Source organism: Trachurus japonicus, chromosome 9, assembly GCF_045865225.1.
Source record: "Trachurus japonicus isolate A0001 chromosome 9, Traja_1.0".
Taxonomy (NCBI): Eukaryota; Metazoa; Chordata; class Actinopteri; order Carangiformes; family Carangidae; genus Trachurus; species Trachurus japonicus.
In genome coordinates this window covers 30,489,112-30,504,270 of record NC_140915.1, presented here as the reverse complement: position 1 = coordinate 30,504,270, position 15,159 = coordinate 30,489,112, and the positions used below count along the sequence as shown (strand labels likewise).

Genomic DNA, 15,159 nt, shown 5'->3' with positions numbered 1-15,159 from the left:
CAATAGGTTTCAGTTATTCCTCTTGTAGTTATTTATACATGGAAGTCGGGTCACAAAAACACTTACTAAGGAAAAAAGGGTTAATCATCAACATGATCACACTTTTTATTAGACCTTTTACAGCAAGGGCAGCTGAGCAATGTGCTGTCTGACTGCTCAGATAGACATCCGTCCAACTATCCAATTATAAAGGTGGGATTATTGTCAAATCAAAGGCAGACAACCTTAGCTATTTCATTCACTGTTTCACAATTAAATCTACCTTAAAAAAATAAAAGCTTCAAGCATTCTATCCCAGAAAATCAAATTATAATATTAAGAATATCACATTCACATCTCATATTTAGTGACTATTAGCTTAAAGGAGCATTATACAGCAGTAATAGCAGTAAAAAAAAAACTGAAATATGCAATAAATAGGTTGAGGGGAGCCATAACTATATGTATACAAAATATAGCCAGCAGTGTGGTGTCTGTGGAGCAAATGCAGAGTTTCTTTTTGTTATGAGACAAGCCGGCCCGGCCACTCCTGGACGGCATGCTATGTAGGATGTTTACTTCAGATACACTGCACCACCAGCCCCATCTAGTGGCCGAACAAAGAATTGTAATTTGTGATAATGCTCCTTTAAGGAAATGTCTATTATGAAGTTTGATCAGTTCATCACATCTGTATTGTTTCTTTCTGCCATGAAATTGAATATTTTGACGTAGGGAAAGATGGATGTACAAGTTTAATAGGTAAGCTTTAGATGAATCAGTTCAAGACATCCATGGAAAATGACTCTCCTCAAAGTTGAAACAAAGGAGAAGATGGAGAAGGAACATGCGCCAGTCCACTGGGAATAAAATGAATGCGATTGCATATCTCACTTGCTCTCGTCGCACTCTTAACTGTAATATTCACAGTAGGCCTGATCATTTTAGGGTTGATGTTGAGCTATACTTATATTTTATCATCAAACCTCATTTGTAGACATAGTAATCTTTAGTTTTGCAGCCATAGCCATAACATATCCAATCCCACCATAACCTAGTCATCTCCCAGTTCATTATTATTTTTTATCTTGATGTCCTGCAGACAGGGGCGTAGCACCAAATTCTGGGCCCTGTACACTCGTAATGTCACTGGGCCCCTATCTATGCCAGTGCACAAAGCGCAGAGTTGTTTTTGAGGTAAATTTATCCAAAGCCGCCAAAGCGAGTTTCCGTCGGGGGCAGTTTTCGGCAAGCAATCTCTTCTCGGCTCTATACTGGCTTTGCATTTACCTCGAAAACAACTCGTAACGTTCCATTATTATCTCATAACATATCTCCACCAATCTAAAAATAGCTTGCACCGACAATTAAAGGTAACAAATCTACTCCTAAAACTATAGGGATTATGGCATTGGGTCAATTTCCCAAAATGTTGAAATATCCCTTTAACAGTTGCTTCCCCTAATTCTGCCTTCTTTACTTGGGCCCTGGGTATTCAAGTCCCCTTTTCCCCCCCACTACCACGCCCATGCCTGCAGATCCATTGATTCAAGAAGTCACAGCTTATTACATGAGATTGATGACAATAATAAATAGAATAATAATTTTGTCCCCTCTGAAGACAGGTGCCCCTCTTGATAAGGTTTTTTTTATTGATAGATTCCAGTGTAGAATGTTCAAAATGCATTTGTGTTTTCATGATGTATAACCCATGTTTATTAATGGTGGTGTTATACACAGTAAAACGGAGAAAGAAAGAAATAGTGCAGTGGGAAACAGCGTCATTTATTGTTTCCATGTCTCTGTCCACTTCAGAGAGCTAAATGTGATGATGCACTATTTCCTTCATCTGTTACCAGTTGCCTTTACTGCAGAGCTCAGAGTTCCTCAGAAAATGCTTTTCACACAGACCTCTTTAATTTACCACTTCTGCATATAGTGATACATCTTTTGAAAGGAATGAATATTGCTATTGTGCAGTCCTCACCAAAACAAATGTCTGCAGCCTTGAACCTTCTGGTGACGTCAGTGGGACTATTGTCACTGCACACGTTAACAGGCTGAAAAGAAATGAGTCTTACCTGCGCAAATGCTTCACCAAAGACTACTGTCTGACTTTGGCTGCTCACAATAGGCTGCGCTGTCATTGGCTGTGAACTTTCTATTCCTCAGCTGCCATAGGCCAGGCTTCCACTGTCATCTGACATATATCAGTCTTCACACTCTCCTTTCATCAGTCGTTCTCCTGCATGGATGTCTGCTCTCACCACCGGCTTCTCCTCAGCCCATCAACTGGGAGGGGCCTGCAGCCTCAATAGCTCTCGTGGTAAAGAATGAAACACATTCAGGTAAGTTTGTGCACATACCAACAGTAACTTGCCGTGTGGAATTGGTGTTTGTGTTTGTTTCTTCACCACAGTTGTGCTTTGGTTAGATTGTTTTGCTGCATGTTGTTGAACCAAAAGTCATCACATCAGTACAGTACAGCTAGGAGAGAGACATGCAGCCACTTGACCACCAAGCACCATGTGTATGTGTATAGAGAAGTGATGTATATACATATAAAGCACCAGAAATAAACATTGTAGTAGTAGTGATAATAAATAATATTAATCTTTTAGTCTTGACTGAAGATGACCATGATATAATGTTACAGAATGACATTTCTCAGCTGTCTGTGTCTGTCATTAGCTATTCTGTCTGTTTTGGTGCTGGTTGAAGGCCAGGCCCGAGCGCTCAAAGAACACAGATGCGGGTGAATGTCATCCAACAGAAAAGGCTGCTGACTGGTCTGGACTAATAGATTTGAGTGAACCATGACACCTTTGTGACAATTAATAAAATTGTGCCCTTAGCATTTAGTATGTCCAGCAGATATCTTGATTTCTAATTGCTGGTATGTGTACTGCAGTATATACATTTCATTTTTCATAAGGCACATTTCATAATGCCTATAGGATCTTAACACCAGTAGATTGTACCTTATACTTTATTAATTTGACTTCATAACATGTCTGACAGATTCTGCTGTATTGTATATTTAACTCCTCTACCTTGGAGGTGTTGGTTACTTCACACACAGAACGATGATCACCACCCAGTTCTACAAACAGCAGTGGAAATGGAATTTACCCTGACTAACAGGAGCAAGTGAATTTTGCTTACTTGCGGCAATAATAATGATAATTCACAAATATTCACATGTATGATAATATTGGTACGTTAACTTTTGGTAATTAATGCTGCAGTAATTGCTTATTTAAACAATCATGTGTAATTTTAAGTAATTTCATGGCAAACCTAGAGAAATGCAATTCCCTGCTGCTCTATGGAGCTTTCAGTCAAAGTTGTGTAATTAATACAGCACTTCCACTGCTGTTTGGTAGTTTTGAGACCAGACAGCAGCAGCATGTTTTATTTTCACATGCCAGTTTAGAGCAAATGGGTTTTGTGGAAGGCTGGGATAACGTTGGTCCTGGCATTATGACAGGGAATGTGTGACGCCATGATGAACAGGGATGAATGTAAACCGCCAGACACATTGACAGATTTCATGCATAGTGACGTACCTTGACACAATCAACAACCTTGTCCTAGCCGTAGATGAGCATATCCTCTGTTTTTTCTACATCACATGACTTGTGTTTATTAAAGTCATTGCAGTTGATTTTATGGCATTCATATTAAAACTCAATTCAGTTCAACTCAAACTCCAAACTCCAATACCAAATACAGAACTGTGATTGCACCAACAACGAATGACACTCATCAGAGTGTTGCTCTCAAGGATCACCCATGCTTTGGTAATCTCAGCATGCTGTGAACTTTCTAAAATATTATCATTAGAGCCTATTACAGTGCAGTTGGAGGTTGTCAAGATCATGTATTGTAGAAGACAGCTGTAGAAAGGCTGCTGACCAACTCCCTAAAGCCAGGTCTGGTCAGTAGGATGGGTTATGATGGTTAAAACAAAGGAGAGGTGATGTTCAGAATCTGGGAGGAGAGCAAAATTGCAAAATCCAGTAAACCTCTTCCATTGTTCCCTTCAGGATGAAATTGTAGCTCTCGGGTCTCAATTAGGTATTCTGAACCAGAGCAATGCCTGACTACTGAAACAAACCACAGTGCTTATCCCAAAACACCATGCATTATTACTGTAATTGCACAGCCCAAATTCTGAAACCTAAGTCTGACAATGGCTGCATTTATTTTCAACAATCCAACCTTGTTGGAGTTGGTCAAAGACTCACTCATTAAACTTAATTTTGTGCATAATCACAGAAACATTATTTAAAGGGGCTTGTGTGAAAGTGAAAGAAAAAAGCTGAATGCACTTGCTATGTTACGCACCAAGTGCCCACAGAAACATGGAGCCATTTAAGGCCTATTGATGTGAACTTCCATCATTAGTAGTAACCATCATTCTTCTTCTCTCGGGGTGCAGATAACAGCATGTAGAAAAGACTGGGAACAGATCTGAATGACTGAGAAATGAGAAACTAAGCACCTGCAGTTTAACTTCAGTTCTGTGTGACTTGAGGACCAACAACTCTAAGCTACCAATAGCTGACCACCAATATTTTATTTCCTTTATTGCAGGCACTCAGCTGTGTACACCTTTCGACCAACCAGTGACAATTTTTCATCAGAGAGAAGGTGGATAAGAGACAAGAAAGACTTTACAATGGATGAGTCAACAGAAGTCCGAACAGATGGCAACTCTCTGCTAAAGGCTGTCTCTCTGAGTCGTCTGCGTCTCACTCGGCTGTTGTTGGATGGAGGGGCCTACATAAATGAGAGTAATGAACATGGCGAGACACCACTTATGGTGGCCTGCAAGTCACGCCATACAGATTCACAAAGTGTACCCAAACACAAAATGATTCGGTACGTTCCATCAGACATATGAATGCTATTGATTTGTGAAAGCCTGTGTTTGTTGAGGATTACTAGCTGCAACTTTCCTGGTGTAACAAATACAATCTTAACTCCCAGGTATCTTCTGGAAAATGGGGCTGACCCAAACATCCAAGACAAGACAGGAAAAACAGCTCTGATGCATGCATGCCTCGGACAAGCTGGAGCTGAAATTCTGTCACTCCTTCTGAGCAGTGGAGCTGATCCAACTTTGGAGGATCATGCTGGCTTATCCGCACTGATTTATGCAGTCAATTCAGGAAACAGGGATGTCCTTCGTGTCCTCTTAGAAGCCTGTAAAGCAAAGGGTAAGGAAGTTATCATCATCACCACCAACAAACTACCATCCGGACATCAGGTTACGAAACAGTACCTCAATGTCCCTCCACCCTCTGACCTTGAGGAGCTTTTGCATTACACTCCAACAGCTTGCACGTCTGCATATGAACTCCAGATATCAACTCCTCCCCAAGGCTCCTCAGCAAGTGCTTCTCCCCAACCAGGTAACCCCTTTCTTGGCCTCAGGGATTCCCACTGTTTTGGCTCAGGGTCCAGCCTAATCACATCGCAACCTGGTTCTCCAATTAAACATTGTAGTCCTTCACATGCTAATGGTATAGATAAACAACACAATTTTCATAAACCACACTCGGAGCAGTGGTCCAAAAGTCCTTCCTTCCTGCTCCAGCAGAGCCAGGACTCCTCTTTGACAGAAGAGCCGGTGGAAATTACACTTGAGGACGATTTGTCCTCAAGATTCAATAGCAATGTCAGCCACAGACCTGTTGCTGTATTATGCAACCACGGTATGGATATCCAAGACACAACAGGGTTTCTGAAATCAACAGAGAATGTGTCAGGAAATAATAAGGGAGGAGTTGGAAGAAGAAGTTTTGGTAGAAAGATGTCATATGACAGTGCTGCAAGTTCACTGCATTTTGCTTCCCACCCAAACCTGCATCGATCTAGTCTCCCTTTTCCCCATGAATCCAGCCCGGTGGATGAAGATTCCTCTGACTGTCTTACACAACTGAATGTTTCTAGTCTGCAAAATGTGGTCCATCGACAGAACATTGGATTTAACCACTACAGTTCTGACTCTCAGTTACCACAGTTTGGCAGCAGCCGAAACAATAGCTCCAAGAGCAGCGGTGGAACTGGAATGGGAACAGAAAGGCATAAGCTCGTCAACGTCAGGTCTTCCACTCTGTCGGGATCCAGGGAGTCCTTGGAGAGCACTGTCTTAAACCGAGGCACAGCCTGGCTGGAGCGGAGAGGCTCTGGGGCTCTACTTCTGGATCACATTGCCCACACCCGCCGTGGATACCTCCCTCCCCTGAACCCCCATGCTCCCATACCAGACATTGGGGTCAACTCCAGCTCTTCAAGTGTAAGTAGCAAGATGCTGAGTGGTGTTCCTACAGGGTCAAAACCTTTTGTCCCTTGTGCACCTGTTTTCCCAAAGAACATACAAGCCAAGAAAATGTTATGGCGGCGCCACTCAATGCAGAGTGAGCAGATGAAACAGCTCGGCAACTTTGAGGAAACCTTCGGTCATTAGAATATTATTTTTGCATGTTTTGGGGAAGTTGTATATGCACGTACCAGTGTCACATATTGTAGTAACAGCTTACTTATATTTCAGTGAGGAATGTGTACTGCACTTTTTCAAAATAGCTACATGACTTGACCTTCTGTTTACATATCTTTCAGTATCAGATTTTCTTCCTCTGTGAATTGAATGCTTATTGGTTATTGAGATGATTATGTTTTAATTATGTGACATAAATATGGAATTCTGGTCACATGATAAGAGGGGATGGTAAACCCTGTCATGGAAAATTGATTTTATTCCTGCTGTCCACTGACTCCCGGTCAGTGATCTCTTTCCAGTCAACACTGTGAGTGACTTTGGTCTGCTGTTGTTAGCTTACTGAGTTTCATTCTCTCACTGCCACTGTGATAAAGACATACAAACAGTGAGTGTGTTCATTTACATTTTCAAATTCATGTACATACTGAGTTATGAATGTTAAACTCAAGTTAGCTCCAAAAAAAAACCCCCAACAAAAAACAAAAAACATTTTATAACTCCATAACTTATGTGTCCACGAAATACAGAAAGAATAGGCCTACATGTGCTTTTGAAAGCCAGGCAGAGTTGAGATGTAACATTACAGAAGCGTTCATCTTTGAGAATGACCTTGCATCAGAGGGAGGACGGTGCAGTGAATAAAACTCAACAGATATGACAATATATATTCTACAATAGGTACAAGTATAAATAATATATTCATTAACTAGATTTGAAACATGCTCTGAACTGTTGGAATAAATTGGTGGTGCAATACTAAGGTTTCTTTTTCAGTCCACTCTCTTTTAGAGTGTAAGCACCTCCAACACAAACCTTTTATGTAAACTGCCAGTTAGAAAGTCTGCATCCTTGAAAACTTCTGTTACTTTTCTCATGGTTTACAGAGCTGCCAATTTTCAATGTTCTTCATTAAGCTGTATTTTCAATAAACCTGGTTGAAAAGAAGATGAAAAGAAAGGAGTCCGCACACTGGAGTATAGCTCCCGACTGAATTTAATAGTCACACAACATGTAACGTTTCGGGCATCTGCCCTTCATCAGACATGGTGACACATCTGCTTAAATTAGTGAACCGGTCACCTTATTAGCTCTGGTGTGTTGAGGACATTCAGTCTGTGATATATTTTCAAATTTGGTGCGTGCATGTGATCCACTCACGTTTGTATTGTCTATGGAGGAAACGCTTCTCAAGGTCGTCGGGCTTGAAAGTCAGCCTCGGAACTGCAGATGCGCCAAATATGGCTGAACTGTGAAAGGGGCAGGCTCTTTTTCAACGGCACAGGATGGAAGGAAGTGCCATGGAGTATGGAATTTCTGTCGGTACTCTTACGTCTAGGAATGTCTAGGAAGTTCATCTTGTCTTTGTCATAATTCATGGTAAATGTGTTGATAAACTCATGGAACTCCTTGAGTAGCTCCTCAGAGATGCAGTATATTCCCAATTTGTATTGCAAAAATATATTTTTGTTTCTCACATGTGCCCTAAGATTTCACATGCAACTCTACACAAAAGACAAAGACACTGCTGACTTTCCCCTGCCAAGCAGTGATGATCTCCTGTGAAGAAGAAACAAACCACAGCCACACAACTTGACACCTGAACTCTCTGCTTCACATGTCTGGGAGATCATAGTAGATCCTGCTGATGTCAATCTCTTCTTTGTAGCGCACAAAGTCCAGCGGTGTGACCGTGTCATTCTGGCCGGTCCACACAGTTAGAGTGTACCTGTAAACAACATAAATATTTAGTGAACAGCTCAAAGATCATAACTTTTTTCTATTTAGACAGACACTTTTATTCAAAGTAACTTGACAGTGAAGGACAAAACTGAAGCTTCAGTACAGAAGGAGGCGTTGGATTAAGAAAGTCGTCTTACACCAAGGAGCAAGGAGATCAACAAAATAAGTCAAAGTCATTTTATTGGTCTCCCATGGGAGACATTTGTCTTAGACAAAGGGCATGCTGCAAAACAGTACAGAAAAGCTTCACCTAAAGTGCTAAAAACATGCAATAAATATCAACATAGTTGTCTCCAAGAATGTCTTAAAGTGCAATATGCATAAGGAGTATAGAAAACAATAAATGTCATACTAACACACATACGGTACATATTCATACATTCATTCACAGTTCATCTTGGCATTAGGGGCCTCTTTGAATCCCGCTCCTCTCCCACTAGCTGCTCATTAATGAATTTAATAGGCAGGGATGGACTGTGAAGTGTTTGAGAAACCCTGTTTCTCCTTCCTGAATTTAAAATTTCATATTTGGGGAAAAGTGCATGAGTTGTGTCTGATAAAATATCGTTTGTCTGCCTGATGGTGGCCTGCTCAAACAGAATTTGAGGAGTGAATAGGGCAGGGGAACCCATGATCATGTACAGTTGAGGATGAAATTATTAGCCCCCCATATTAAAATTTAACTTTTTTTTTAAAAGTATTTCTCAAGTGCTGTTAAACAGAGCAAATATTTTTTATCACAGCATTTTCAAACATCATATTTTTATTTTGACTGCTCACATTAATTTACTGCACACAGAAATTGAATTATTTCACAATAACCAAAAACTACAGGGTCAAAATTATTATCCCCCCTGATACAAATAGTCAGTTGTGTATCCCCTGCTATACCTTTACCAGACCACAGTTTTCCTTTGCATGGCATAATACCAAGATGTGTTATGTCCAATTGTTTAACAGTGGAACTAAACAGAAACGCAGTAAATGCTGATGTGAGTGATCACCCTCATTAATAATTACCTGTCTGACTGCTGCAGCAGCCAACTGAGCTGGGAGAAGGACTGGGCCAGGAGAGCTGCACGAACTGGGAAGGTGACCGGATTTTTTAGGTTTTTACATATCTCCTCCATCACATGCACCATGTCCCAGGTGTAACCTGAAGAAAGTTGACATGATACATTTCATCACACAGGCTGCCTTCTTAGCTTGAATACAGGTCAGTTACTCCAGGTATTACTGGTTTCAAGAGCATGCCTGGTAATTCTAGATATGGTATTCTTTTTTTGCAAACAAAACCCATATGCAGACCCAAACCATCCTCGAATTCTCAAATATTTCAATTGTTGTATAAAAACTATTTAAGACACACTAGTATGGTGCCCCCTTAGGGTTAGCTGAGTAGCTTGTATCTCTGCCCCGCTGATCAAAAAATAGCTTGCACCGACAATTAAAGGTAACAAACCTCAAACTATAGGGATTATGGCAATGGGCGAATTTGACAAAATGTTTAAATATTCCTTTAACATGACATTTTTCCTCTATCAATACTAAAATGTAAACAGTCAGGGACAATGAAGATTCCACACCTGCGTTCTCTGTCCCAGCAATCCATCCTGTAGTCCAGCCAAGCGACAGCACGGTGTGAGTGGGGAGACTTTTGACGGCAGAAAGAAAACCCTGAGGCTCGAGAGGCGTGGCCCGCCCGCCAGGTCCGGAGAGAATATCTGCATTGACCCACACAGGACAGCTCAGCTCAGCCAGCACCACCTCCAGCAAAGCCACAGAGGGAGACACTGCCTCTAAGCTGCGTGAAGAGTAAACCACGGTGTTATCATGATACACAATCACACATCACTTACACTATAACTGCCTCTCACCTTTTAAAATCTAGTTTGATTCCCTTGTCATGTGCTTTCACTGCCTCCAGCCACTCCTTCAGTGTGATGTCACTGTCTGTGTCAGGGGGGTGCGCCATGACCGGCTCTTTGGGGTCATGACCTCTCATGATTACATCAGCCTCCAGCATATGTGAGGAATCTAAGGGTAAAATTTGTTAAAGAGGGTAAGTGAAGAACAGTTCTCACATACTATTAGCGGTACCACTTTGCTTCAGCACGGTACGGTACAGGAACAGTTTATGAGACTATCATCTTGTCTGTATATTTTCCCTTTTTACTGTAGCAGAAGGAGAAACTCCTACAGCCATCAGAAAGTCTGTGTGAAACTCTGTCAAATAAAAACATATATAGGAAAATCAATGTTCATGCTGCTTATTGCAGCTGATAACTTAATACTTGGGCTACTGTTGCTGTTCTGGAAATATCTCTGCGGGCGGAGCTCACCTTTTTCGGCCGAGGGGGAGTATAAGTACCGGGAGGGCACACTATCTCTATACTATCAATTAAGGGAGCGAACAGACTTTTTTCACCTCCAGACGTCAGAGAAAGGCCACGGGAACACATACAGTATAACCGCTACAAAACCAGTATAAAGTAGATTTGGGCCCTGTCACCAGCAATACAATGAGAAAAGGGTGACTCCAGAAACGGAGAAAATGAACTATTCCAAACTCTGCAATCACTCATCATTTAAAAAAACTAGTAGCGGAAGCAGTGGTTTAACAGGTAGTCAAGCCACAAAGGTTCCCTTTTCCCACCTTCTGATGTGACACATTTACTTAGAAAATGTTGTCTTGCACCTACTTCCTGTCAAAATAATAGAAATATCTGCAGCTTAGTCAAAACTAAATGCATTCCTGTCCGATATCTAATTGTGACTTAGAAAAAAGTTGTTCAGGACATAGATCATTGTTATCTGTGTAAGACTGAGGAAGGACATTGTATCTCTAATATGCTTAGCTCATTACACATTACAAAGCCTCTACATTTCACACAGCATCACTACTGATCAGCAACACCCCGCTGCCTTTATATGGAACAGAAGTTGTTGTTCACCTGCCAGAGCCTGTGAGAGCCTGCTCCTGCTGTTTACGGCATGAGACCATTTTACCTCGGCAGCATGTCTCCTCTGGATCTGGTTCAGATTCAGGAAATACGCCAGTGTCTCGTCACCCATCCCCCTGAGGACAAACCGTTAACATTAATTAGTTCCCACTTTTTATATGAGTTTGGGTTTATGTAGGCTTCAAGAGTAAAGATGAGTTAAGTAATGTTAGCAAGCTGATGCAATGAGTATCCTACAGTGTAGTTGTAAAATACTCTACACAATTTATATATTTTTGGCATTTCGTCCTTTTAGGTATGTCATAAACTGTACACATCTCATTAATAAAATAACTAGTTGCCTTTATCATGCTGTCGAACATTTAACAGTGGAAGAAATCTCCCCCTCATTAATGTTAATTACACATAAACTTCTCAATAAGAGCAGAAAAAGTGAACATCACTGACATGCTCTATTGGCTCCTGAGAGTGTAAAGACCCTGCATGTGTCCCCACAAAACAATGTCATGTGCTACAGATAGGTACAAAAATATAAGGTCCATAAACTACTCATCTTGGTGAGGGACACTGATGCCCGGCTACTCAAAACTACACAGTACTTAGTAGAAGAAGCTATATTGTCATTGCACATGATACAACAAAACTTTGTTTAGCAGCAATCTCTTGTCCAGCAGCTACCCTATCAAGCGTATTAAATATAAAATAAATAAATATGTATAAAAATATATTTAAAAGTATTAAAATGTGCAAAAAGAGCAGTTATTATAATGGTTAATCTTGGTGAGGGACACTGACAGCAGACTACTCAAAACTACACATCAACAGTATCTTACAGTAGTTTATGAAGCGCTTATTCCAAAAATAAGGTGATCTACTTCTCAAAGACATTAATTTCACTTCAGTTACCTATCCTTCATTTCGATATCATTTACTTAGGATACTTCAAAAAAATTAACAGTAAAAATATTCCATGTCTTTTGTGGAAGTAGAAGTTTGGGAAGTCCAACAGTACACGAATCATGAAGCGCCTATATGGAAGAAAATGTTATTCCACTTCAAAGTCAGACGCATAATATTTTTTGTCTAGCATGGATCTGGATTATGGATAACCAAAAGTACGTAGTAAAGTACTTAGTTCTGCTTTATAAATACTGTAGGAAGGATCAAGTACAGCAGTAGGTATAAGATTTTTTTTCTAACCTCGCATAACAAACACACTATTCTTGTCTTCGAATAACTCAGAGTACTCTTGGAGAAAGCACTGTGCTGTTCTGTTACAGGGGCTTAAAACTACGGGGCTATACTAAGATACCGGTACATAGCTATGAACAAGACAAACTGAGCAAAACAGTTAGACAACAACATACAGCTTTCTGTGTAGCCCGTTTGTGACAGTCAGCTGTTAGCTTCTGAGCTCAGTTGGCTGCTGTGACTATGGCGTGGACAGACGGAGCAGATTCAAGTATCTCCTTCTACGTGCTCACGTTTCTGCAGGTTGAAGAACTGTTGATGATGTTACTACGAACGCAGTGAACGTCACCTCAAGTCATATTCAGGCTGTTTACTGCACCTTTTCCGTGACGAGGGACCATAGACTGTACGTGAGCCCAAAGACGGTTTATAAACCAAGACCCCCCCCATGACGAGTCAGCTTCCTGTATACATGTCACGTGGGTTTCTGCAAGGCCACGCCTTTTTAGGAGACTAGAGCAAAGACGGTTGACTTGACTAGAGCAAGAATATCTTTGACTAGAGGCAGCCGGCTGGAGCACACATTCATGTGTTCCAAAAAGTATTAGCTCTATAACCCAGAAAAGGGTCTCTGAAAAATAACCCATCATTTTATGGTCGAAATCAATCTTCTGCGTTGGACTCCCCTCGGACCCCCAGATGATCCGAGTTTGGAGAAATTTGAAGAAATGTGATTTTTGGTATTAAAAAAAAAAAAATTCGACACCAGCCGGGGGTTAGAAATTTTGAAAATTGCCTGTGTGGTTTTTGGTCATTTTCTCCAAAATCACTAGCCCGATTTCAACCAAACTTCTGCATTTGCATCTCCGCAGAAGTTTGGTTGAAATCAGGCCAAAACCCGAAGGACCAAAAACCACACAGGCGATTTTCAAATCTTCTAGCCCCCGGGGGTGTTGAAAATTGGCATTTTGGACCAAAATTCAAATTTCTCCAAACTCGAATCATCTGGGGGTCTGAGTGGAGTCCAACGCAGAAGGTTTTGAAATCGAGCCAGTGTTTTGGAGAAAATGGCGAAACACCCCTCCAGCAAATACTAAAAATTTCTAATCCCCTGGGGTGTCGATAAGTGGCATTTTGGGCCTAAAATTCAAATATATATCATCGGGGCCACCTGGAGTCCAACGCAAAAGGTTTGGTGGAAATCGGGCCAGTGGTTTTGGAGAAAATGACCAAAAACCACACAGGCCATTTTCAAAATGTCTATCCCCCAGGGGTATTTCATAGGGAATTTCTCCGAACTTGGATATATCATCTGGGAGCTGAGGGGAGTCCAACGCAGGTTTGGTTGAAATCGGGCCAGTGGTTTTGGAGAAAATTACCAAAAAATCCACAGGAGATTTTCAAACTTTCCAGCGAATGCTAAAAATTTCTAACCCCCGGGGGTGTCGAAAAAGGTTTTTTTGACCAAAATTCAAATTTCTCCAAACTCGAATATATCATCTGGGGGGGCTGAGTGGAGTCCTACGCTGCGCAGAAGGTTTGGTTGAAATCGGGCCAGTGGTTTTGGAGAAAATGGCAAAAGACACCTCCAGCGAATGCTAAAAATGTCTAACCCCCGCGGGTGTCGAAAAATGGCTTTTTGGGCCCAAATTTCAAATTCCTCCAAACTCAAATATCAGCTGGGAGTCCGAGTGGAGTCCAACAGAGAAGGTTTGGTTGAAATCGGGCCAGTGGTTTTGGAGAAATCGATCAAAAACTCCTCCAGCGAATGGGAAAAATGTCTAACCCTGGGGGATTGTGGAAAAATGGCGTTTTGGGCCCAAAATTCAAATTTCTCCAAACTCGAATATATCATCTGGGCAGCCGAGTGGATTCCAACACAGAAGGACTGCGTCTAACGGTGTCCTTAAAGCAGAAGTAAGCGATCTGGTGGTTTTGGCTAACTTCCTGTCAGCCGATGGAGTTAGCAGTCCCCGCCCTCGTCCCTACGTCACCACATTCACGCGCATCCCTTGGCTGCACACACAGAGAGGACCGCCCCTTTATGCCGTTCTCTCTCCTTATTGGATAAAGGTTGTCGGATACAAGGAAAGTTTTCTCCTCGGCTTACAGCAGAGCAGAGTGACTGACAGACCCGTGTTTCAGACCAAACACTAGTGATTGCTGTCGGAAGATATAACAATTTAAAGGTGTATAGAAATGGCCGTTTGTCCTGTTTGTCGCGCCGAGTTGTCACGAGCTGCAACACGAGTTTACCCGAGTAAGGAAAACGAATTTGATTGGTCGTTATCGAGCGGGCGGGATATTCAAAGCTTGGGGCGAGACCGAGCTCCGTGTGTGTGCGTGTCTCAGACGTTTGAATGACGGATTACGGATCCAATATCAGTGGCTGCAGGTGAATCGTGTGCAGGCTGACGTATAATCCGTGCGCCTGCATTATCCAATGCGGGAAAAAATAACACACTTTCATCCCAGATTTACTCAAAAATAGAATTTTGCTCAAAGTTTGGCCTACATCGTCTGATAGATGAGTTATTACACTAATGTTATGACCCAGAGTGGGCTCAAATTCAATTTTCTTTTCTGTACACCTTTAAGACTTATATTAACACAAACATTCCGCTTACTTCTGCTTTAACACTTAATGCTATTTTACACATCACTAACCTGAGCTCTGGTCAGGACAGGTAATTTGAAGACTTTTACATCATATTGTATCCGTCAAAAGAAAAGCAGGTTATCATTTTTGGAAGATTGAATACAAAGCCATTTAAA

General features: G+C 41.4%; 2 protein-coding genes across 4 annotated transcripts; one reads left to right on the top strand and one right to left on the bottom strand.

Moving 5' to 3' along the window:
• The first annotated feature begins 4,663 nt into the window (after positions 1-4,663).
• ankrd34bb (ankyrin repeat domain 34Bb) lies at positions 4,664-6,477 on the top strand. The gene is made up of 2 exons (XM_085787317.1): positions 4,664-4,866; positions 4,975-6,477. The coding sequence occupies exons 1-2, from the start codon at positions 4,664-4,666 to the stop codon at positions 6,455-6,457; spliced, it is 1,686 nt and encodes a 561-aa protein (XP_085643443.1). The 3' UTR covers positions 6,458-6,477.
• Positions 6,478-7,465: 988 nt separating this feature from the next.
• On the bottom strand, positions 7,466-12,822 carry fam151b (family with sequence similarity 151 member B). Of its 3 annotated transcripts, none has more exons than XM_085787315.1 (6): positions 12,678-12,822; positions 11,185-11,309; positions 10,108-10,267; positions 9,817-10,034; positions 9,251-9,386; positions 7,466-8,216 (listed from the first exon to the last, which is right to left on the bottom strand). In XM_085787315.1, the coding sequence occupies exons 2-6, from the start codon at positions 11,303-11,305 to the stop codon at positions 8,102-8,104; spliced, it is 750 nt and encodes a 249-aa protein (XP_085643441.1). In that variant the 5' UTR covers positions 11,306-11,309; positions 12,678-12,822; the 3' UTR covers positions 7,466-8,101. The 3 variants fall into 3 exon arrangements, with proteins under 3 accessions (XP_085643441.1, XP_085643442.1, XP_085643440.1); XM_085787316.1 differs by having other exon boundaries at positions 12,561-12,791; XM_085787314.1 differs by having other exon boundaries at positions 12,764-12,784.
• Positions 12,823-15,159: the final 2,337 nt, after the last annotated feature.